The 22,775-nt window shown below is 32.1% G+C and overlaps 4 protein-coding genes across 16 annotated transcripts in view; 2 read left to right on the top strand and 2 right to left on the bottom strand.

Annotated features, from left to right (window-relative positions):
* The first annotated feature begins 3,955 nt into the window (after positions 1 to 3,955).
* LOC105194464 (integrin alpha-PS1) lies at positions 3,956 to 12,979 on the top strand. 4 transcript variants are annotated; one of them, XR_005576263.1, is made up of 11 exons: positions 3,956 to 4,171; positions 4,570 to 4,697; positions 5,025 to 5,075; positions 6,457 to 6,560; positions 6,638 to 6,765; positions 6,882 to 8,705; positions 9,104 to 9,333; positions 9,506 to 9,735; positions 10,084 to 10,308; positions 10,516 to 10,838; positions 12,941 to 12,979. XR_005576263.1 is itself a non-coding variant. In XM_026136611.2 (10 exons), the coding sequence occupies exons 1-10, from the start codon at positions 3,996 to 3,998 to the stop codon at positions 10,744 to 10,746; spliced, it is 3,327 nt and encodes a 1,108-aa protein (XP_025992396.1). In that variant the 5' UTR covers positions 3,956 to 3,995; the 3' UTR covers positions 10,747 to 11,776. The 4 variants fall into 4 exon arrangements, 2 of the variants coding, with proteins under 2 accessions (XP_025992396.1, XP_025992397.1); XR_003268886.2 differs by lacking the exon at positions 12,941 to 12,979 and adding an exon at positions 11,099 to 11,811; XM_026136611.2 differs by lacking the exon at positions 12,941 to 12,979 and having other exon boundaries at positions 10,516 to 11,776.
* LOC105194463 (post-GPI attachment to proteins factor 3) lies at positions 9,246 to 15,606 on the bottom strand. Of its 6 annotated transcripts, XM_039457232.1 has the most exons (9): positions 15,402 to 15,603; positions 14,728 to 14,870; positions 14,286 to 14,438; positions 13,616 to 13,740; positions 13,194 to 13,327; positions 12,919 to 13,123; positions 12,523 to 12,659; positions 10,629 to 10,717; positions 9,948 to 10,137 (listed from the first exon to the last, which is right to left on the bottom strand). In XM_039457232.1, the coding sequence occupies exons 1-7, from the start codon at positions 15,535 to 15,537 to the stop codon at positions 12,578 to 12,580; spliced, it is 978 nt and encodes a 325-aa protein (XP_039313166.1). In that variant the 5' UTR covers positions 15,538 to 15,603; the 3' UTR covers positions 9,948 to 10,137; positions 10,629 to 10,717; positions 12,523 to 12,577. The 6 variants fall into 6 exon arrangements, with proteins under 6 accessions (XP_025992404.1, XP_025992402.1, XP_039313166.1 ...); XM_026136619.2 differs by lacking the exons at positions 9,948 to 10,137; positions 12,523 to 12,659 and adding an exon at positions 9,246 to 9,378 and having other exon boundaries at positions 15,402 to 15,606; XM_026136617.2 differs by lacking the exons at positions 9,948 to 10,137; positions 12,523 to 12,659 and adding an exon at positions 9,397 to 9,793 and having other exon boundaries at positions 15,402 to 15,606.
* Positions 15,607 to 15,790: 184 nt separating this feature from the next.
* Positions 15,791 to 21,863, top strand: LOC105194466 (DNA-directed RNA polymerases I, II, and III subunit RPABC1). Of its 3 annotated transcripts, XM_011159384.3 has the most exons (4): positions 15,791 to 16,074; positions 16,158 to 16,472; positions 18,175 to 18,542; positions 21,676 to 21,863. In XM_011159384.3, exons 2-3 carry the CDS (start codon positions 16,168 to 16,170, stop codon positions 18,503 to 18,505), a joined length of 636 nt encoding a protein of 211 aa, XP_011157686.1. In that variant the 5' UTR covers positions 15,791 to 16,074; positions 16,158 to 16,167; the 3' UTR covers positions 18,506 to 18,542; positions 21,676 to 21,863. The 3 variants fall into 3 exon arrangements, with proteins under 3 accessions (XP_011157686.1, XP_011157685.1, XP_025992406.1); XM_011159383.3 differs by lacking the exon at positions 21,676 to 21,863 and having other exon boundaries at positions 18,175 to 18,790; XM_026136621.2 differs by lacking the exon at positions 21,676 to 21,863 and having other exon boundaries at positions 15,943 to 16,074; positions 16,134 to 16,472; positions 18,175 to 18,790.
* LOC105194465 (growth factor receptor-bound protein 2) overlaps positions 19,862 to 22,775 on the bottom strand; it is a 5,140-nt gene continuing 2,226 nt past the window's right edge. For all 3 annotated transcript variants that reach the window (XM_039457238.1, XM_039457237.1, XM_039457236.1), the window contains 5 exons: positions 22,217 to 22,314; positions 21,669 to 21,788; positions 21,297 to 21,462; positions 21,020 to 21,193; positions 19,862 to 20,683 (listed from right to left, as the gene is read on the bottom strand). In XM_039457238.1, coding sequence (XP_039313172.1) covers positions 21,020 to 21,193; positions 21,297 to 21,462; positions 21,669 to 21,788; positions 22,217 to 22,314 — 558 coding nt within the window. In that variant the 3' untranslated portion in view covers positions 19,862 to 20,683. The remainder of the gene's footprint in view (positions 20,684 to 21,019; positions 21,194 to 21,296; positions 21,463 to 21,668; positions 21,789 to 22,216; positions 22,315 to 22,775) is intronic.

The following is a 22,775-nucleotide window of genomic DNA, read 5'->3' as shown; positions in this document are numbered from 1 at the left end:
TTATAATATTGGAAAAAAAGATTGTAAAAGTACTTCCTACAATAAATAATAATCGCAGAAGAGATTTTCGAGTCGAGGGAATGACTATGGGAGGGAGACACGCGAGGGTGGAGCTTCTTTTCGCAATTGTAGGTTTATTGACGACTCCGACGAAACACGTGTAATCGATATATTACCCAGGGAAGTAGATAACATCGAAAATGTATACGTAAGCATCCACCGACTAAAGGCAAAAAATAGAAATAATAATTTCGCGATTAAGTACCATAATTGAACCTAATCACTTGATATAATCTTCTCTTAAAACGAGCGTTAAGCAGTTGATGTCTCAATTCTTTAATTTCTTTTTTGTCGTAATTTAATTTCTGCCAAAAAAATTAACGAATTACAAAGAACTGAATTTTTGAAACTTTGTTTATTTGACTTGGAGATCGATTGTTTTCATAGAATGTACTATATACGACATTCGCACCGAGTATAAAATTATAATTACACTCCGACAATTTATAACCTTTTAAAATGTTAGTTATTTACTCGAATCTGCGCATATTACAATTTTCATCTTATCTAAAAAAAAAAAAAAACTGCAAAGAGATTCTCTCTGACAAAAGTTTTCTCTTACAAAAGTGCAAATTTATAAAACATATTTAATTGACAAAATTTTATGAAACTTTTTTTAAATTGACGCGACTCCCTTTCGCATGCGACGAGAGATTGATTGATTGATGTTTACTTTATATACGTACTATTTTTAAGATTTTATTACATAATAAAATTGCGCATGGTAAAAGAGAGAACATTCAATTTTCATTAAAAAGGATTGAATTTTATTATTACATAATAAAATTCAATCCTTTTTAATGAAAATTGAATGTTCTCTCTTCACTCTTTTACCATCTTTTATCTTTTTTTACATTATTCGTTTATATTGTTTTTATTAATTTTTCTACACAGCATAAGTTTGATTAATATTTTTTGTATTATTATGCAGAATATTTTAATACGCGTTACAATTTTCTTTCGATATAGCAAGATTCAATTTAAATTAGATCAAATTAAAACGATTAAAGTAATACGGCTCTTCGGAAAGAATGCACTTACGCAAAATTAATTTAGCGACATCAATTTCTTTCGGTAATTAATTACATGGACGAATATATAGCATAATCGAAAAGAAAAATTGAACGAACGATCAACCGAGATCGTCGCGACGACGCCGACGACGCTACTGGCCACAGTGGCCACTGGCCGTCGCTGTCTACCGTTGTCGAACATGAAACTGGCATTTCCTGCTATTCGACGTCAAACAACGTCAAGCTTGACGTTACGCGCGTCAGTAAGACAATAAATTGTTATCCCCATCGATTACTAATGAGCTGTATTAATTATTGATCCTCTTCTTAGTTTCTCACTTAAATTATAAACATCTCTGTCATTTATTAATTAATTTTATATCATTTTTATCTATTTTAATAATATAGTTATTTAATGTTTATTATTTTTACGAACATATATATATATATATTGAGAGAGAGGAAGGGGGGAGGGATATACATATGTATATATGTATGTATGTACGAGGTTTGGCTATTAAATAACGAAACCGCTTATGAAAAAGTTTATTTTAAAAATTATTCTACAATCAAATGCTCTCCTTCAATGTACTCCCCTCCCCTCGCCACACAAAGTTCCATTCGTTTTTTCCATTTGTCAAAGCAATGCTGGAAGTTTTTTTTGTAAGAGCATTTAGGAGCTCTGCCGATTTTCGCTCCACTTCTTCCATCGACTCGAACCGGGTTCCTTTTAAGGCAGACTTGATCTTCGGAAACAGGAAAAAGTCACAGGGTGCTAAATCAGGCGAGTACGGCGCGTGTTCGAGCACTGGAGTGCCTCTAGAGGTTAAATAACGCTTCACAGACAGCGCGTTATGGGCAGGTGCGTTGTCCTGGTGCAAGATCCATGATTTGTTTTTCCACAACTCGAGCTGTTTCTTACGAACTCTCTCTCGCAGTGTTGCCAAAACTTTCAAATGGTATGTTTGGTTTACAATTTGACCCTCTGGAACCCATTCAGTCATCACGATGCCGTTGATATAAAAAAAAAAAAAATGATTAGCCTGGCTTTAAATTTTGATTTCGACATCCTTGCTTTTTTCATTCTTGGCGAAGCAGGAGTTTTCCAGTGCATAGATTGCTGCTTAGTTTCAACATCGTATTAGAATATTCAGGTTTCGTCGCAAGTGATGATGTTTTCTATCAATTCAGGCTCTTCATCTAACCTCTCAAGAAAATCTGAGCAGATCTGTTGACGGACGAGTTTTTGGTCAGGGGTCAAATTTTTTGGGACCAACTTCGCACAAATTTTCTTCATGTTCAATTGGTCATGTAAAATTTTTCTGACAGTTTATCGGCGTTTACAGTCTCAGCAAGCATCCGAATGCTCATACGACGATCTCCGCGCACAATTTCATTGATTTTGGTCACTATTTGCGGAGTTGAAACAGAAACAGGTCGACCTGAACGTTGGTCATCTTTGGTGCTCTCTCGGCCTTCAGAAAACCGTTTATACCATTCGAAAACACGCGCACGAGATAGAGAATTCTCACCATAGGCTTCTTTCAACAACTTATAGCATTCAGTCGGAGTTTTTTTTAATTTAACGAGAAATTTCACATTGATCCGTTGCTCGTGTTTTTTGTCACACATTGTTATCGGCACGAGAAAAAAAACACGTTCGTTTCTAAACTCTAGAAAAAATACTACTACAGTGACAACGTGTTTTTGTACTGGAATAGCAGACACTTCCAGCTATCCAACGCTGTATTTGTTTTCCACCCTACCCCTCTAGGACGCCTTCGGCGCGCGCAGTCTCGTTATTTATAGCGATTTCGGCTGAAGCGCACCGGTGTGCCACCGTACCGGTGGCATACAAACTGGCTCTGACTATTTTCTCATAGCGATTTCGGCTGGGGCGAACCGGTTGCACATTTCAGATGTCGGTGCAACTTTTGTGTTTAACTAATCAAATAATGCAGTTTCTCAATGGTGCCGCGTGCTTGTCTGGGCTCGATATACAAGTGCATATTGATTGTACACAAAGTGGACCTGAGAAAATAGTCGGAGCCAATTTGTGTGCCACCGGTAAGGTGGCACACCGGTGCGCCCCAGCCGAAATCGCTATCAGGTCCACTTTGTGTACACTCAATATGCACTTGTGAGGTGTATCGAGCAAAGACGAGCACGCGGCACCATCAAGGGACTGAATTATTTGACTAGCCAAATACAAAAGTTGCACTGACACCTGAAATATGCAACTGGTGTGCCCCAGCCGAAATCACTATTAATAGCCAGACCTCGTATGTATAATACTCACACACGTTTCGCTCGTATGCTGTCGAAACCCGCATGTTTACTGTTTTCTTGTTTTCTATTTTCAAAAATAAGGTTCTACAATTACGTGAAATTGTTGTCCTTACTTTCGAAGTGTTTAACTATGCGATAAACGATAACTTTCTTTCAATCATTTCGAGAAATAATATTGATAATTTGGTTTTTGTGCTAAGGAAAGAGATTTTACCGACCACCGTTGTATCTCAAGGAACATTTCGATAACGTTGACGAAGAAACGTTACAACCAGTTACAACTGCACAGATGGCAACCAACGACACCGCACGGCGATCGAGTGCACTTGTTTTCTATAGTGGCTGTGCAGCATGCAGCCACTGTTGGCCACTACTGACCACCGTTTGTACCAAGCCCAACGAAGCCTCGTGAAAGTATGTACGCCCGAGTTCCAACCCGATGCGTGGGTGGATAGTGCATTTTCAAAAATGTAGAAAGAGTACGCGAGAAGCATCAGGAGCATTTGTATTGGCCACAGCCCATGGTTATGATAAAGAAGCGAGGTATACGATAGAGCGGGCTTGGGCCAAAAATTCAGGAGAATCGAATCGGAAACGATTCATATCGCCGACGAATAATACGAAATAAATACGATGAAGATGAACGTGTTGCTGTGGATAGCTTTGAGTGCATGCGTCACGCACGCTTTTAATCTAGAACCACGAATACCTATTGTCAAAAGAGGTCTGCAGGGCTCCTATTTCGGCTACTCCGTGGCCGAACATATAGAGATCGAGAGTAACCACTCGTTATCTAAATCGATCAGTTGGTGAGTATTATACACGCACACACACACACACACCTCTCTCCAATTTCTTATTTCTTACTTTTTTACTTATTGTTAATTTTTTAATTTTTAATATGTAACAAATATTATAATAAGTATGTATAATGATATCATTTTTATTAACAAGAAAATACGCGTGTAAGAAATAAAAGGATACTCTTAAACAATATAGTATAATAATTAAAAAGGATACAAAATTTCCTCTTTTAATTATTTTGGAATTGTGAAACGTATGAGCTTTATCACATGAAAGAATATTTCTATAATTGTAAATAAATGACATAGTATAGTCTCACTTAAAATAATGTGTTACTACTCTTACTTTGCACAAGGCAAACTTGAAGATAGAACTGTAGAAAGTACTTTCTCCTTTTCAACAGGATGCTAATTGGTGCACCTTTGGATCAAAATCGACAACCAGGTACAAACAGATCAGGAGCGCTTTGGCAATGTCCATTGAGTACATATACAAGGGATTGTACTCAAGTTATTACAGATGGACGACTGAGTATGTCTCACCAATTTAGTTCTCATCTTATTTTGTTAATTGTATTATTGTCATAACTTTCAAAGATATATTTATAATACCATAGGGAAAAAGTAATAATTTAATTTATAACATTGTATTATAAATTAAATTATTATTATGCCCTTTTTATCAAATTCTGTTCAATGTTTGAATGTTAAGATTGAATCGAGCATATCTTTATGTTTTGCATTAAACGTGTTAAATAATGAATCTTAATCCAGTATATTTACAAATCGTTCGATAATTTTATACTTCATACATATATAATAAGATGCTTTTTTGTTGAATCATGTTTCGGTAAACCAGTGGATGATGGTTTATTATACAGACCATACGAATACGAATCGTACGATTCAAGTAAGTGCTTAAACTTTAGCAGAGTTTTTGCAGAATGAATTGAATGAAGAGTTTGAAGATGTTTACAAGCGATTTGCCAAACAGATTGCATAAGAATTAAAAAGATATTATATATTAAAAGATGAAAAAGCATGCAATATAAAATAATTTTTATATGTATATTAATTTTTTGCATCAAATCTTGCTCTTGTTCGAAATAACATATGTTACAGATCAAATATTTTTTTTTTTTAAGAATAATATCCATATTAACAATAGCAATATATAATTGTTAACAGTATTTTTCTGTAACAAATGCATCCTGACATTTTTGCTTTCACTAACATTGTTTTTTGTCTTCTTTTTTATTGTGATCATGCGTTATGCAGAATGTTCTATTTATCAAGTTTATGTGCATGATCTACTACGTGATATATAATAATTAACACAATGATAAATTGCTATTATTTATTTATTTATTTATCTGAAATTGAATAATAATTTGACATTACATTTATTTAGACATTTATCATAGTTTTTCTAATATTACAGTCTAGTAATTTTGCTGTTATAAATTAAATCTGATTTACTATATTAATTTTGTTTAATTATTGCTATTATCTTATTATAAATATTTATTTACCTTTAGCATATGCAAAGCCAAAAAGGCATGTCCTCGCACCACTTAATCAAGTCCCTATTATCTTATTATACTATATAATTATTTTAATACTATGAATATTTTGTATACAGGGTGTCCGGAAAATCTTCAACAGTACTTCAAGAAGTAATTCGTAACAAAAAAAAGGAAAAAAACTATAAACATAGGTCCGAAAATAAATCGAGTTGTAGATATTTTTACATTCAAAAAATTGCAATTTATTTTATTTAAAAATCGTAATTTATCGCCAAAATAGTTTGAAATGAAGTTATTTCTGTTAAAAAACTATAAAATATATTATGATTATTATAATTATGAAAAATAATTACGATTTTTTTAAATATCAAAGTAGCTATATCTCAGAAACAATTTATTTCTAGACTCATGTGTTTATATAACTTTTTCTCGCTCTTTTAGTGTCTCAAATCACTTCCTGAAGTGCTAAAAGCGTTTTTCCAGATATCCTGTAATACATACATATGCACACGCTATAAAAGTTTTATATTATTTTTTTTTATTATTCATTTTTCTTCTAAAATTTTATGTTTTCAAATTTATAATTTAAGAATATAACTATATTATATGTGATAAATCTTTATCTTTTAGTATAATAAAATTACAAATATTTTTGTAATTTCTCATCAAAATACATAAAATTCATAAATCAAGTCTTAAGAGCAGATATGATGTATTTAATGTTTTTTCATAGTTCTAAGTTTGTGAAAACTGTACTTTTTCCAGATTTGGAATCGGATGATTTAGTACCGCCAGGGAATGACGAGATAAAAGATAATCAATGGTTAGGGGTAACTGTACGTAGTCAGGGAATAGGAGGTAAAGTTATGGTGAGTAAAAAATAGACAAAAAATCAACAATATCATATTGCACAGATTACCAATTGGTTTTATCAATCTACTTTCAGGTATGCGCACATCGCCATATTGTTAAAACAGCCGATTCCCAATGGGGTCAAGGTCAATGTTACATATTAACGCAGGATCTAAAATATGATGATCTGAAAAAACCATGCTCTGGAAAGCCAACCAACAAGTAATACATACATATAAACAAATTACCTAATTTCTCAATATTCTATATATGTATTTATAATAAATTATTCAAAATTCAATTAATAATCTATTTCTTGTAAAATTCAATTTTTTTAGAGCTCACGAACAGTTTGGTTACTGTCAGGCTGGGACTAGCGGTTTATTGACAGCTGAAGATCGTGTAGTGATTGGTACTCCAGGACCACATACTTGGAGAGGAACCCTTTATTTATTCACCATTTCTGACGAATTCTTAACTAGAGACAATACAGTTTACAACGCGCCAATGCAAGATGTTTCACCCGTAAATAAATATAGCTATCTCGGAATGTCCGTAACCGTTGGAAACTTTTTTGGCAAGAATTTGGCTTATGCGGCGGGTGCACCCCGTTCTAATGGTACAGGCCAAGTAGTTTTATTCACCAAGCGCGATTTCAAGCCCGATATGGACGTTGCCCTTACTCTGGACGGCGAACAATTTGCCTCAAGCTATGGATACGAAATCACATCAGCAGATGTAAATGGAGACAAAATAACTGATTTGATTGTGGCAGCACCGTTCTATTTTAACAAAGCGGAGGGTGGAGCTGTCTACATTTATACAACATTAGATATGTGCAGAACTGTCAAAGAAAAGTGTTTGCCAGTCAAGCTTGTTGGACATGAGGAATCAAGGTTTGGATTCGCACTGACATCTTTGGGAGACTTAAACAAAGATGGATTCGATGATATTGCAATTGGCGCTCCGTACGAGGGAAAAGGAACAGTTTATATTTATCTAGGCTCTAAGAATGGTATAATTAAAACACCGTCGCAGATCATTCATGCTGAAGATATGCCTACACCATTGAAAACGTTTGGTTATTCGTTAAGTGGCGGGATTGACATGGACCAGAATGGTTATTCGGATCTCTTAGTTGGAGCATACGAGAACGATGCAGTCATACTTCTTCGTTCTAAGAAAATAATTGATATTTCTACTTATATACGTTATATAAAAAATGGAATATATCAAGATACAATAGAACCTATCGATCCCAACAGAATTGGATGTTTGGCCGATCCAAACTCGAATCATACATGTTTCACGTTTGAGGCTTGCTGCAAGACAGAATCATTAGCGAAAGAAGATTCTATGCAAAATTTAAGATTAAACTACTACATCGAAGCGGAGACGTACACTGGAACTAAGAAATTCTCGAGAGTTTGGTTCGCCAGCAATAACAATGCACGACCTCATTACATTAATCGAACAGTCATCTTAGATAGTACAAAATTGGTACATTGCCAAAAAGAAATTGTTTATTTGAAGGAGAACACACGCGATATCCAAACTCCCATAAAATTCCGTCTAAATTATTCGCTAATACAAGAAGAGCCAGTTATGCCTCCTGAAGGTGCTCCTTTACCCGATATGAAGAATTATCCGATACTCAATCAGCAAGAAGCCGCACGCGTATTCGAAGCTGTTTTTCAGAAAGACTGTGGAAATAACGACATTTGCGAAAGTGATTTACAAGTGACGGCTAAATTGAATTTATCAGCTTCCTCCATAAAACCGGACTTCTACGAGCTGCTTTTGGCCGAAAGGGAAGAGATAGTGGTAGAGGTGAATGTGGTAAACGTCGGCGAGTCTGCGTACGAGGCTCAATTGTTTATCGTTCACTCACAGAGTTTAAACTACATCGCCAGTAAGAGCAACGATTCCGTGATCTGTAATCTGTACAATGCCACTATGGTATCATGCTCTATCGGCAATCCGTTTAAGAAGGACAAAGCAGTGGACATACAAGTGAGATTTGATCCAAAAGGTCTCGAAGATAACGAATCGCAATTGGATTTTACAATTTTCGCAAATTCCACATCAAAAGAAGTTAAAGAGAAGCTACCCACTGTGCTGCAAGCTACAGTGCTAAAACGCGCCGAACTTTCAATCAAAGGGTAATTATTATACTATCGCAAATCGATAGTTCGATTCGAATGTCATGTCTTGTAATCTTCTTTTACAAAATTATTTAAAAGAAACTACATATATATTTCGTTCTCTATCTCTAGATTCACCGTTTCTTATATTTTTGTACTAAGCGATTCCGCGTCAAAATATATGCATTTATACAGCGTTTACAAATTTATCATTAATTTGATAAAGACAAATTTAATGCATATGTATGTCTTTCACATCGTTTTTGCATGGCATCTTCAAAAACGACCATCGTTGATAAAAAATACTATTATCGTAAATGTATACTTACACACCAATAGCTGATTGATAAATTAATACAATTCAATTTATATTTTTGTCACATATACTAATCTTAAAATCTATATTTATTTTGTAGAAGCGCAAAAACACAGTGGGCATTTTATGGTGGTCCTGTAGTTGGAGAATCCGCGATAAAACATTTGAATGAAATAGGACCGAAGGTATCGCATATTTATCAAGTATTTAACGAAGGCCCATGGAAAGTCAGCACTGTGGAGGTGCGCATTTCATGGCCTTACGAAGTCGCAAATGACAAAGCACATGGCAAATGGCTGCTCTATATGGAAGAGATGCCGACTATCCAAGGTAATATAAAATTATTTGTTCTTTCGATTGTTCCTTTGTAATATGCCGAAATAAAACAATTGATTAACTGTTAGTAAGTATATTTTGTCACATAAAATTTTTTGAGTCGTAAAATGTTGCAAAACATAATACAAGTTAGGCTTATAATATATCCAACGTATATTACATTTAGCTCTGGGGGATGGCGAATGTACATTGCCACCAGGACATGTAGTCAATCCATTAAAATTGCAAGATAATATCAACTTGAACGATATTGATAGCATTATACCATCTTCAACTCCATCAGCAATTTTGTATAATCATACTAATCACATAAGAATAACTCGAGATACGGAAAAGGTTGTAAATACGCGAACAATTATCGACAAGGATGGACATCGACATCGTCTCGTTGCAATGGTAAGTTATCACTTAATTGAACTCGCAAGGTATAATTAGACCAATCAGGAAGAGAGCCCTAAAAAATTAAATGCGGAATTTATAAGAAATCCCTATACACAATGATTCATTGTGTGATACAAACACTTTGAACACCTCTCCAAATACAAACATAAATTGAAATTGCGAAGTAAAATAGTTGTACTTAAACTTAAATTTCAAGAAAATCAATATTGAAATTTGAGATATTCTTTATTAAATTTTAATAATGATAAAGGATAGCCTTTCTGTTTTTGCGGATATGTCCTTAGAATATTTTAATAGTAAAGCGTTCGATAGGAGCGTTGATCAAAGGGCCTTACATTACAGAATTGCAAAGCTGGCACAGCAAAGTGTTTTGACATTATATGCTATATATACAATCTGCAAAGAAAACAGGAAGCCATCATAACTGTTAAAGCAAGACTTTGGAATTCTACTTTAGTCGAAGACTATCCGAAAGTTGACATGGTCAAAATAGGTTCCAATGCTAGGATAATAATACCTTCAAACATTGTGATACAGCAAGAGAATTTGAAGGATGATTACGCAATTGTAAGCAAATTTTTTTCTATGTGTAATGTATATTTTGACACTTGGTAATTGTTACATAGAATTATAGAAACTAAAATATTTTAATAACTGAGAAAAAATTTCAATTTTGGATTTCCAGTTTTGGATATAATACAAAAAGATATTTAAAAAATATTAAAATGTTATGATACAAATTACTTGACAACATTATTATTTATTGTTAAATAGGCCGAGACAATTGCTTATCCAGATCTATTGGACCAGCAAGAAGCTGACTCTGTGCCAGTATGGATATATATAGTAGCCGCAGTAGCTGGCATGTTATTATTTATACTACTTACATTAATACTGAGAAAACTCGGCTTCTTCAAAAGGCGGCGGCCGGATCCGACCCTATCTGGAAATCTCGAGAAGCACAGAGACGATAATCCTGAAAACGAAGCATTATTTAAACATTAAGCACTCGAAATAATCAAAACATAAAACTGCAACAAATTGTCATGATTACTTAAGATTAAGTACTTATGGAGAAGAAGAACAGGAAAAAGATGGTAATGCAAATATACGTATAACCATATGATTTATTTCTGATTTTATACTGCCTAAATTTGAAATGCATATTTTGTATGCATGAGCAGCTAAAGATACACTAAGATTGATAAAATAGTTTGTGATATTGTTATACATTTTACTAAATGCATTTTATGCACACACGACAAATTTTTCTCAAAGAATGTTTAGATTGTATGTATGTGTGTATGTATTACAGGAGCATCATAAATGCCTTAACGTTTATTATCTTTTTTTAAAGGAAGAAACGTACATCTTTTTAAATAGTTGAAGACTGTCTACAATGAAGAAACGACACAATAATTGAAAAGTAGCAACACGAACATGTATCTGAATGACTAAATAAAGAACAAAAAATTTTTTCCATATTAAATAAGTTGATAAAGATATTTCTTTAATTTCTGTATATAGATTATACTCATTTTAAATATTATTTTTAAAAACATTTGTTTTGAATGAAGATAAAATACAAACAGATAAAGAAATAGCCACTGATTGTTAAGGCATTTGTAATGTTTTTTGTATAATATGAAATATAAGTTTTATATCGAATAGAAAGTATATGTAGCTTTTATTAGTTTATTCATATATTTTATTCACGTGCGCGCGCGCGCGCACACACACATACGCATACAGACAGAAAGAGAAAGATGTCTGACATTAATGCATTTAAAAATATGACTGCCCAACCGCTCAGCGGTCAACGTTACTAGGTGCCGAGAGTTTTATTTATAAGGCATTGGATGCGCAAGAGTAGCGTATAACTATAATTATATCGTTCATACGAACTATATCTGCAAAAAATATCTGTCCACATGCATAGCAACAATGACCGGTTGTATCTCGCCGTACACTTACATTTGGCGGTAGACCAGGTGAATTCGGCCATCTTTATAAATTAATAACTCATTAACTACTATAAAAATTTCAAAATAAACAAAACTTTTCGACTCATTATCAGTTTAATTCACTCTACTTGTTCATAAGCAATGTTATTTAATGTTAAGTGCATGCTAAATCAACGAAAATTACCGATGCATTACAGAATAATTTAATCTTCGAATTTGAATAATTCGACCAACTGATTAATGCGATTGTCTGTCTGTACGAGATCTCGGACCGATTTCTAGCATCGTGTACACAAGGCTTTAAACACGCTATATGTGTGTGTATGTGTATGTATGCATATATATATATATATATATAAATTTTTTATCTAGTAATATATATATAAATTTTTTTAATGTTACACGCGATAAATTTTATATTTATCTGTAATAAATTCGACATATATATTTGCATTTTATTAATAATGAAATAAAATTTTATTCTAAAATATTAGCCAAAAGCATTTATATTTCCTCAACAAAGCCTTTGTATTTCAAAAACATACCGCAATTGGGCGCACATGTGCACTTATACGAAAGAAAATTAGAAGAATGCAGAAAAATGTGGCAAAACATAGCAAAAATGTAGCTTTTTTTGACAATTGTAAGTAATAAAACAATATCTGCGATTTTTTTATTTTGAAAAATTTTAGACAAAATTTTTTTACTTAGTTTTATTAGTTTTATAAGAATTTTTCTGTTATAATATTTTGATTTGCAAATATGTTGGAATATCCTACATTAAAAATTCAAATCGGTATTTATATTTTTATCTTACCCTGAGTATTTGCAAAGGCCAACATAGATTAGCATTGTGCATTATAAAAAACAAATTACTGTCTGTGGTGATCATCAATATCTAGAAATGATTTATTATAGTATTTCTTCAAATAGCAACAATCTGTAATCATAAACCTGTAGAAAACAAATAAGAGCATATTTAATTCATTGTGTAATTGCATTTCCATTATATTTAATAATCATATTAATAAGATGAAATGCGAAATTTAATTTATATAAACTATTTTGTAGTATGTGCGCGTGCGTGCGTATGTTTGTGTGCATGTACATATATTTTGTGTACATGTGCGTGTGCGTATGTGTAATTACTTAACGCAGACTTACATGTCTAAATTTAATAACTATTTATCATTATAACTGCATGCATAATTACCTATATAACAATATCGTTAAAGGAACTGTACTGGCATGCCATAAGGAATGAGCATCAAATATCCAAAAAATAGGAGGAAAATCTGTCAATTCGAGCAGTGTCACGAGAATAGTCAATATATTGAACCAAGCAATTAAGTACAAGTACGGCAACTTATGGCGTTTAAAATACCACCATAGCATTGTTACCGCAACAGTCGTTAGTCCTGGAATTGTATACACGCGGTTCAATTTTACAGTAGCTGTCTTTCTATGTGACTATGGTGTAAAGCTTACCTATCGCCACATTAAACATCATATTATAACCATAATTAATTCTGCCTGACCATAAATGTGACAAATGTGTACACAAAATGCTCACATATCCACAAGTTATTATAACAAATGCTTTATTCCTCTGATTCGTTATCCTAAAAATTAAGAATATTAAATTTAGTAAAATGTATAAAATAGTTTGTATTTAAAAAACGAAACGCCTGGTTTACAATAGGCCTATATTAAATTTAATATTAAACAATGAAGATTTAAAATATTCATATACATTAAGATTTGATCTTTGACTTTACATTCTAAAATTTACTAAATATGTTATATAAACATGACCAAACAAAGCTAATTTTTAATTAGTTATATTTTTTAAATATTAATACAGAAATTATATTATGGTAATAAGATAAATTAAATTTGTTGTGAGTTACCTTAGAAGCATACAGTATAAGAGTGTAAGTACCATACTAAATGCACAAGAATAGTCCATAGCTTCTGTAAATGGCCAGTCCCGTGAATGGAATACGGTTGACCAAAACCATCCATTTAAGCATACCTACAGTAAAGTTACACTTCTTAAGCACAAATTACTGCCTGTGATGAGTGATGACATAACATAAAAGTCGTTAAAGATCATACAAGGATTAATACAAATTAAATAATGTTTTTGACGATAAATAAAACAACATATAAAATTATTTACTGCTGAAAAATGTCAAAAATCTGTTACTTTTTGCCTATAAATTCGTTGATTAGTCAAATCTTTTTCTAATAAAAAAAAGAGATAATCTTTAAGTTTTAAATGATTGAAGATAAAATTTCAAAGGAAAATAAATTTAAAAAATAAAAATAGATACTAAATAAACTTTTTCATTATACTTGTAATTGTAATAAAACAAACTTGAACAAATTTATAATTTATAGATTAATTAGTAGACATGTAACATAAAAATAGAAAATTTGTATAAACAATAATCCTTATTACCTCGGATAAAAAAAATTAATTTTAAAAAAACTAAAAATTGATAAAATTTGTAATTAAAAAAATTATGGTAATTGTTGAATTTTAAACACTTTAATATATGTAAATACTAAACTTACAATACTAAAATATGCCCAAGTATAGAACATAGGATTGGCTCGATCTATTCTTCTTTTAAATTTCTGATACATTATCCAATGTGCATAAAAATTTAATATGGAGAATAGAACTGAAGCAGGCTCCTGACATCCAAACATGCGGATAAATGGCCACTGCAAGAATAAGAATAATGTATGTTATTAATGAAATAGATTATCATAAATGTCATCAACTACTGAAAACATTATATATAAATATTAGTATTAATACATACAGATATCCAGATACTCTATAAATAATACATATATAAAATCTTTATAAAAATAATGTGTATGCAAATATACATATTTATGCGATTGTACTACAAAAATAGTATTTATCTTCAATTTAGATATTATATTTCTTTTTATATTTTTTTACCATCTTTCCATATAAAAAAAATTGTCACTATATTTTACTTACTTTTCCATAAAATTGTGGTATCTTTAAACCACGAGATACAAAATAGTCAACAGTCCTCCATGTGCAAATATAACTGCAATCTTCCTTGCAGGACCAATGTAGCAAGATTAATGATATAGAAGGTTGTTCCTTAAAATCTGTTTCTACAATGTGCATTATATAATTTGTAAAAAATTAAGTTAAATCCTTGAGAGAGAAAAATATTTCTTACAAGTAAAAAATATCAAATATATGTATTAGTATACATGAAATATGCAGTATTGTGCATCTCGATTATTATGATAATTATATTATTGTATTTAAAATATATTTAATAAGTGAGTGAGATTGAAAAAAAAGAAGATATAAAAAGAGATAAGAAATGATATTCAAGTTTGATATTCAATGCCGAATAGCCGTGTACCGATTGTTTTAAATATATAAATAAATATATTGGTAAAGTATATGTGGAAATAAAAAAAAACTTTCATTCCCTTATTTATTCACGTATATGAATATGCAATGTGTATATAACTTTTTTTTTACATCTTGATGAGTACTCTTTATTGATTCGTAATTTGCACATATATTTTTTATTTATATATTAACACAACTACTAAATACTTAAGGAAAAATCACTTTACAAAAGGAGAAAAATATGATAGAATTTAAATGAATCGTAACTGGATTATTACCATCTTTGCAGTTGCTATTGCGACACAGCGTTAGACATTGGTTGTATACCTGTGACTTGTCACCTATCGAACCAACCGTATTTCCAACGAAACAAATTTGAAGAATCAGCAGAAAAATCCATGTCAACTTTGGCATGTCGGGTCGGCTGTCACAGGCTATCAGCTGTTATCAGCCATAAACCATTTAAATCGGCAATGTGCAACAATAGGTCTATTCTAATCAACGCGACAACTTTATTATCGCTCATAAGGGCGATTTACAATGCGTCGAAAATATCGGCGTCAATGATGCTATTGACCCTATTGACGCTCCTGATTGGCTGTTGCAACCACTTCGCGATTTGCGACGAAGTAAATTTCCAATAGACTTTAATCGAAGGTTATGAAATTAGTCCTGCGCACCCAATGGACGCGTTCAGCGGACTCAACAGTTTAATGAGCACTCGCTGTTATTGGTGTTTTCTTCTAGATTATCCAATCAGACCTTTAGAAAAATATATATCCATTGATCACCAACTATCATCTGCCGACTCTACCATCCGCGTCACGAGCAGACGAGCATCTTCGAGTGTTTCTGCGTCTTGTATCATCTTGTATCGTAGGCTGTTGTAGGCTGTCGTAGGCGTCGTCGCGTAGGCACTTGTGCAGAAGTTTCTCGTCAGCGTTTTAACAGGTTAGTTTATTATTTGGAAGCGACTAATTTTTCGAATTTGGTTGTTATTAAGAAAATAGGTTTTTAATTGAACGATTGTCTAGATTTTAAAATATGGCAGATGACGAGGATGAAACATATAAATTATGGCGTATCAGGAAAACTGTAATGCAATTATGCCACGACAGAGGTTACCTCGTCACGCAGGACGAGTTGGATCAAGATCTAGAGCAGTTCAAAGAACAGTTTGGAGATAAACCTAGCGAGAAGAAGCCAGCCAGGAGCGATCTTATTGTTCTCGTGGCGCATAATGATGATCCTACAGATCAGTTATTCGTCTTCTTCCCTGATGAACCAAAAATTGGCATCAAAACCATCAAAACTTATTGCCAGCGTATGCAGGAAGAGAAGATTCACAGGTGGCTTTTTATATATTACAATATTTTATATAATTAAAGTACAAGTACAAGATGAATTTGACCTATTCATCTATTTCTGGTGCTATTCAATTTGTAATTTAGTTTTAATCAATCTTTTATGAAAGTGAAGCCATATATGAATTGAGAGTCAAGATTGAGAACCTACCAACTATTAGTTGGTCTCTATAACCATATTTTATTACATTTCTTTACAATATTTCTTTAACAAAAGTATGACGAAGTAATGAACATGATTTAATAGAAATAATTAAATTATGATTATACATGATAATACTGTTTATAACATAAATTTTTATAATTTTTTTCTTTTTTTAATGTTATTAGATGCCATAGTTTACATTATTTCACTTGGTCTTAAAATCTACAGGGGTTGGACAAAATAATATGAACACCTAATCTGACTCCAAAAAATAGGCGTAATTCAAGAGAGTGTAACTTTGTCAAAAATAATCGTAAAAAAATTTTAAGAAAAGCATTTTAAAGCTTGAAATTTCTAGTTTTGAAATTGATAAGTCATTAAACGATTTACAGATTGTTTACGAAGTTACGCGGATTTAAATGGGGATGCGTCAAATCTCAAAATATTTTACAAATTTTGCAAAGCTCCACGACGCGAAATAAAAATTGCATGCAAATATGGTTTACAGCATTCGAAAGCGTGGATCTTCACTTTTAATTTGCGTTTTTGATGAGCGTTGTACGATTTTTTTTCACTGAGTTAGGCAACACTGAAGCAAAAATGGCTTCTGTTGCTTCAATGTTGTATAATTCAGTGAATAAAAATCGTACAACTCTCATTAAAACGCAAATTAAAGGTAAAGTTTTCGAATGCTGTAAACCGCATTTGTGTGCGATTTTTAATTCATGTCAAATAAACTTGCAAAATACATAATAAATTTTGCCGCATCTTTATTTTTATCCGTATAACTCCATAAAAAATCAGTATACGTTTTCAAAGTCGATATTAAAATTGTAGGTAGAAACATTAAGCTGTAAAATGCGTTTTTAAACATTTGAATTATTTTTGTGGATTTATCATGTTACACATTTTTTTGGAGAGTAACTGTAGGTGATCTTTTAATTTTGCTGTTGAACGCTCACTTAATCTTTACTGAAGTCGATATTTGAATTTCGTAAAAAAAAAATATAAAACGATCTTCCAGGGCTCATTTTAAAGGGCGAAATCTTTCGATTATTTAAGTTGATTTTTTTCAAAGATTTTTTTACATTAGGAAGTGAAGGAAGAAATTAAAAAAGAGACCATTTTTGCTTCAGTGTTGCCTAACTCAGTGAAAAAAAATCGTACAACATTCATCAAAAACGCAAATTAAAGGTAAAGATCCACGCTTTCGAATGTTGTAAACTGCATTTGCGTGCAATTTTTATTTCGCGTTGTGGAGCTTTGCAAAGTTTGCAAAATATTTTGAGATTTGACGCATCCCCATTTAAATCCGCGTAACTTCGTAAACAATCTGTAAATCATTTAATGACTTATCAATTTCAAAACTAGAAATTTCAAGCTTTAAAATGCTTTTCTTAAAATTTTTTTACAATCATTTTTGACAAAGTTACACTCTCTTGAATTACGCCTATTTTTCGGAGTCAGAATAGGTGTTCATATTATTTTGTCCAACCCCTGTATGAGAGATTTATAAGGCACCATTGTTGATTACTATTACAGAGCAATCATTGTAGTCCAACAAGGCATGACACCATCGGCTAAGCAATCTCTGGTAGACATGGCGCCAAAATATATACTAGAACAGTTTCTAGAATCTGAATTATTGATAAACATTACCGAGCATGAATTAGTACCTGAGCACATTGTCCTAACTCCGGATGAGAAGGAGGAATTATTGACAAGATACAAATTGAAGGAAAATCAATTGATGCGAATACAAGCTGGTGACCCGGTGGCGCGATATTTTGGTTTGAAACGTGGACAAGTTGTTAAAATAATCAGATCGTCAGAGACTGCGGGAAGATACATATCTTACAGGCTGGTTTGTTGAAGAAGGAGAAGGAAAGTGTCAAGGATAAATCGCTAAGGTCTCTCACAACTTACAGGAGAAATATTTATCGAGTTTACTTGATAAAATGTAAAAAGGAACACTACAGCTCGAAATTTGTCATTTATTGTAGCAATATTTTATAATGGTGCATCATCTCGTGTCCTACATTATACCATTGCTTTAATAATAACTGCAATTGTACATTATCATGCTATGTAAGAAACCACCCAGTGTTGAACATCGTACAATCAGCAATAGTGAATAATTACAATTCTCGCATGCGAACACATGTCCTGAATGCGTTCTTCTTTTATCTTCCCAATAATTTTCATGTTTTAATGCATTTGTTATCGCAATCACATGCGTAAAATGCGCATTTCGTTTTTGCATTCGTCAACTCACACTTATTGATATATTAAGATATAGCTGAAGTTTTATTACAGAAACGATCGTACAAAAAAGACCGCGATTCACCCGGGTCGCTTGTGATCATTTGACTTGGGCAGACATTTATTTCGAGTTATTATTATACATTGCTTGGTCCAAAAGTATCATGCTATATAGCATATTCTAACGTAAAAGTATACCTCTAGCAGTATTTTCTTCTTGGAGTGATTTTTAGTTCATCAATTAATAATGATGATAAATGACAGTTGAGCGAGTCATTTCATTAATAGTGCGTACACATTTTTTTTAGTTTAATTGCAGTTATTCGTATGTTTTCAAACTTACCGTAATACATTTTGTTCTCTCATCTGATTTTACTTGCTCATTAATAAAAGTTGAATTTACGCGTAAATTGAATTGGAAGCGTAATTAGAAGATTCTTCATCAGTCTACCAATGAGATTAAATAATCATACCATTTGTTTACTCATAGAGATATGATACTGCGCTTTGAAACTTGCTTAAACTCGGATAACTTAATAAAAAATAAAACTTTTTTGAAAAGTTTCCCCGAATTCACACATTCTACTAAATTCTCTATTAGATCTTATTCGTATCTAATATTTAATCTTAAGTATTTTAACGTTTTGATCCTACTTACAGAGGGGAGCAAACGTCGAACGTTTATTAAAGTCGGCGGACCGACACCAATCGTGAAACACATGTTTCCGCTTCCAGAATTTATCGCGATCGACTGTGATAAAGCTAAAAGCACACGAGCAGATTTCTTGAATGACGTTAGAGCTAGCGCATAATGAACAGGCAGACCCATTACTCGTCTCACACTTGTTAATAAGCATGCAACGTGCCATATAAGTGACAGCCCTTGGCTATCACTTGCCATAGCGCATTACTTTTCGTGATCCAAAGGAATAATCGTCATTGGGCACAAGTAAACAAAACTCACGCGACCATAATTAATATAATATATTGTTATCAATAAAATTGTAACATAACATTAATAGTCATAATAATAATAACCATAAAAGATAATAATTACACAATAATGCTACGAAGTTTTTGCTTTACGCGAGTAAGTAAAGAAAAAGAAGAGTTCTCAAAAAAGTTTACAAAAAGGGGGAGGAAAACAAAAATATACATATTCGGTTTTCCTCGAACGCGATCCTCATTGTGAATGGCGATCACGTGCGAGAGCCTTAAATCCTTGGGAATATCCATAGATACTTAGATAACTCTTAGATAAAGGATCATTGTAAACTGTTAGAATTCTATAAATGCTTGAATCCTTAAGATCCTTAGGCATCTTTTAGGCATCATTATATCCCTAGACATTCGCAAAAGCATTCTTGGATCCCTGGATAGCACTAGAGATCTTCGGATCCTCGGATATCGTCCAATATCTTTAAATACTCAAATCGTTCTTAAATTCTAGATGTCGTTACATCCTCTCGTGCTCGGATGTTTCGATGTGATATCGATGAGACGATTCTCTTTCTCTTTGTTTTTCACTTAAATAACGCAACACGTTTATTCTTCTTCGGTATTCAAGAATTTTGGTGTTGGGGTGTATGTTCGATTCATTTTTAGCCGTGGTTATTTAGAAGACTTTTCGGCGCGACCACCAGTATACCTTAGTGGCCCATTCGATAGGTGAGGTTTGTAAAATATTATTTATCAAATCCGCGGCAACTCGGATCCTGTAGGTGATAGAGGTGGGATAAGGCGGCCACTGTTCCCTATAACGGCCTCTATGCGCTCGACCATGTGGGGCCTGAAAAAATTATACGTTATCAATAAATTCTGAATAAGAAAAAGAAAGATTTATATAAATAAAAAGATATATTAATAATGGAAAGAAGCAAATACAAAAATTTAAAAATACATTTCTTTATTGCATAACATTGATGTATTTTCTTGAAATGGCGTTTAATATTTTTTAATGAATTTTTTTCTTTATCTTATTTATGATACACAATTTTTTTACATATCTTAATTTTGAAATTTATTATAAGAAACTTGTTAACATTGACAATATATAAAATTTATATTAAAATTTATTAATAAAAGGCAGAAACAGATACAGAGATAAAAAGTACAGATGTCTTACCTAGGAGTGATATGGCGTGACATAGGTAGACGGAAACAGACCCCGTCTATTACCGATTTCTCCGTGCCACCAATGCTGATCTGTACGATCTGTGACAGTAATTACATCCCCTCGTCGGAACTCTAATTCGCCAGGTTCTTGTGGTGCAAAATCGTAAAGTGCTTGTACCAAACACTGAAAGCCGTGACAAATAGGTTGAATGATAACAAATTGGATAATCAAAATAGGTAGATTCAAATATTAAATATTCTATTTTAGAATTTGCATCAGTTTTTACCTCCTCGGGAATCATATCGCGCAATTTAACGTCTTGCGAGCGAGAAACAGAAGCTGTACGGTGGTATTCCACCAGTTCATTCAAGCTGTTAAATTTGACAACCCAGAGAAAGAACTTGCCTTGTGCGTCTCTTAATACTTTGAAATGTTGCACACCGTCGGAGCATCTGTATATATAATTATATTTTATTTCTTTAACTTTACTAATAACAGTGTTAAATAGCGATTACTTCTAATTGTGCTTTCTTCTAAAAGTGCTTTAATGCAAGATAACATTTCATCAAATATTCTAAACTTATGAATATTTCTCAGCTGTTACAAAAATTTAAACTTTAATAGTTTTAATCACATATTTATCTAATATAATACTCACTTTACAGATAAGGAAAAATCACCAGGAGAGCTTTCACTGATTCTGATCAGAAAGGCACCTTCATGTTTGTTCATCAATAATCTTTCGGCGTCTGCTCTGGTTATTCTGCCATAGTACCAGCTGTAATGAACAAAACATGGAAACAATTGTTGGTACAGAAGTATACTTAAATACATTTTTATGAAAAGAAAAAAAGAAAAAACGTGAGATTTTATATTATACATAGGGTCACTGCACCAGTCTGCACTGAACAATCATCAATAAATGTATTAGAAAAGTATTAAAATAATAAGACTTTGAAATAATAAAGTTGCGAATTAATTGTATTTTTTATGATCTAATTTTCATAAACATTTTATTAAAATATCATTTTTTATTTATAATTATATTAAAATTTTATTTATATGTTCATTGACTAGTTCAATTTTTTATTTGTTCATTGACTCTTGCAGTGACCCTACAGCATATTAGACAAGGTAACTTGAATTTTTCTCTCATTCTAATATATAAATACTTAATAATATGTATCTAAATATCACAATACATACTCGTGACTCTTCATCTCAATATAATTACTTGGTATAAGCCCTTCTCTAGAATCCAATTCAGCTCTATACCAATTCATATCATCTTCCATGTTTAGAATCTGCAAAAAGATGTTAGAAATAATATTAAACTTGAATTTATAAAAATGCATACATCATATTAATATTTTTATACTAACATTTTGGGGTATAGAAAGTGAAAACTATATATAACACAATGCATAACTCTACAATGCAAATGGAGAACGAAAATTTTAACCATATCTCTTATGTATAAATAATATTTCTTATAGGTATATTAATTTTGTAAACAATAATTAATATATCTGTAAGAGAACTATATAACACAATTAAATTCAAGAAATACTCAACACGGATCTTAATGCTCAAATAATTTCATAGATAATTTTATATATTTTTTCTAGTTCTTTAAATTGCATGTCGTATATTTGTTGGTCTTGAAACATAGCTTTAAATGAAACAAAAAAAGTAATAGCACAATATTAAATTGCTAATCAATTTAATGATATTGATGCTAACAAGCTCTATAAGATCCTCTCAC

The sequence above is a fragment of the Solenopsis invicta genome, chromosome 14 (genome assembly GCF_016802725.1).
Source record: "Solenopsis invicta isolate M01_SB chromosome 14, UNIL_Sinv_3.0, whole genome shotgun sequence".
NCBI lineage: Eukaryota > Metazoa > Arthropoda > Insecta > Hymenoptera > Formicidae > Solenopsis > Solenopsis invicta.
This window is presented reverse-complemented; position numbering and strand designations above follow the sequence as displayed.

What these genes read in the sequence shown, in the direction of transcription:
- LOC105194464 (XM_026136611.2), top strand. Translation starts at nt 3,996, where the DNA reads ATGAAGATGAACGTGTTGCTGTGGATAGCTTTGAGTGCATGCGTCACG. An exon ending in TTATCTAAATCGATCAGTTG is followed by an intron (nt 4,172 to 4,569) that starts GTGAGTATTATA and finishes CCTTTTCAACAG; the next exon opens with GATGCTAATTGGTGCACCTT. An exon ending in GAATAGGAGGTAAAGTTATG is followed by an intron (nt 6,561 to 6,637) that starts GTGAGTAAAAAA and finishes ATCTACTTTCAG; the next exon opens with GTATGCGCACATCGCCATAT.
- LOC105194466 (XM_011159384.3), top strand. Translation starts at nt 16,168, where the DNA reads ATGGCAGATGACGAGGATGAAACATATAAATTATGGCGTATCAGGAAA. An exon ending in CAGGAAGAGAAGATTCACAG is followed by an intron (nt 16,473 to 18,174) that starts GTGGCTTTTTAT and finishes TTACTATTACAG; the next exon opens with AGCAATCATTGTAGTCCAAC.
- LOC105194463 (XM_039457232.1), bottom strand. Translation starts at nt 15,537, where the DNA reads ATGCCAAAGTTGACATGGATTTTTCTGCTGATTCTTCAAATTTGTTTC. An exon ending in CAATAGCAACTGCAAAGATG is followed by an intron (nt 14,871 to 15,401) that starts GTAATAATCCAG and finishes TGCACATTGTAG; the next exon opens with AAACAGATTTTAAGGAACAA. An exon ending in TACCACAATTTTATGGAAAA is followed by an intron (nt 14,439 to 14,727) that starts GTAAGTAAAATA and finishes TTATTCTTGCAG; the next exon opens with TGGCCATTTATCCGCATGTT.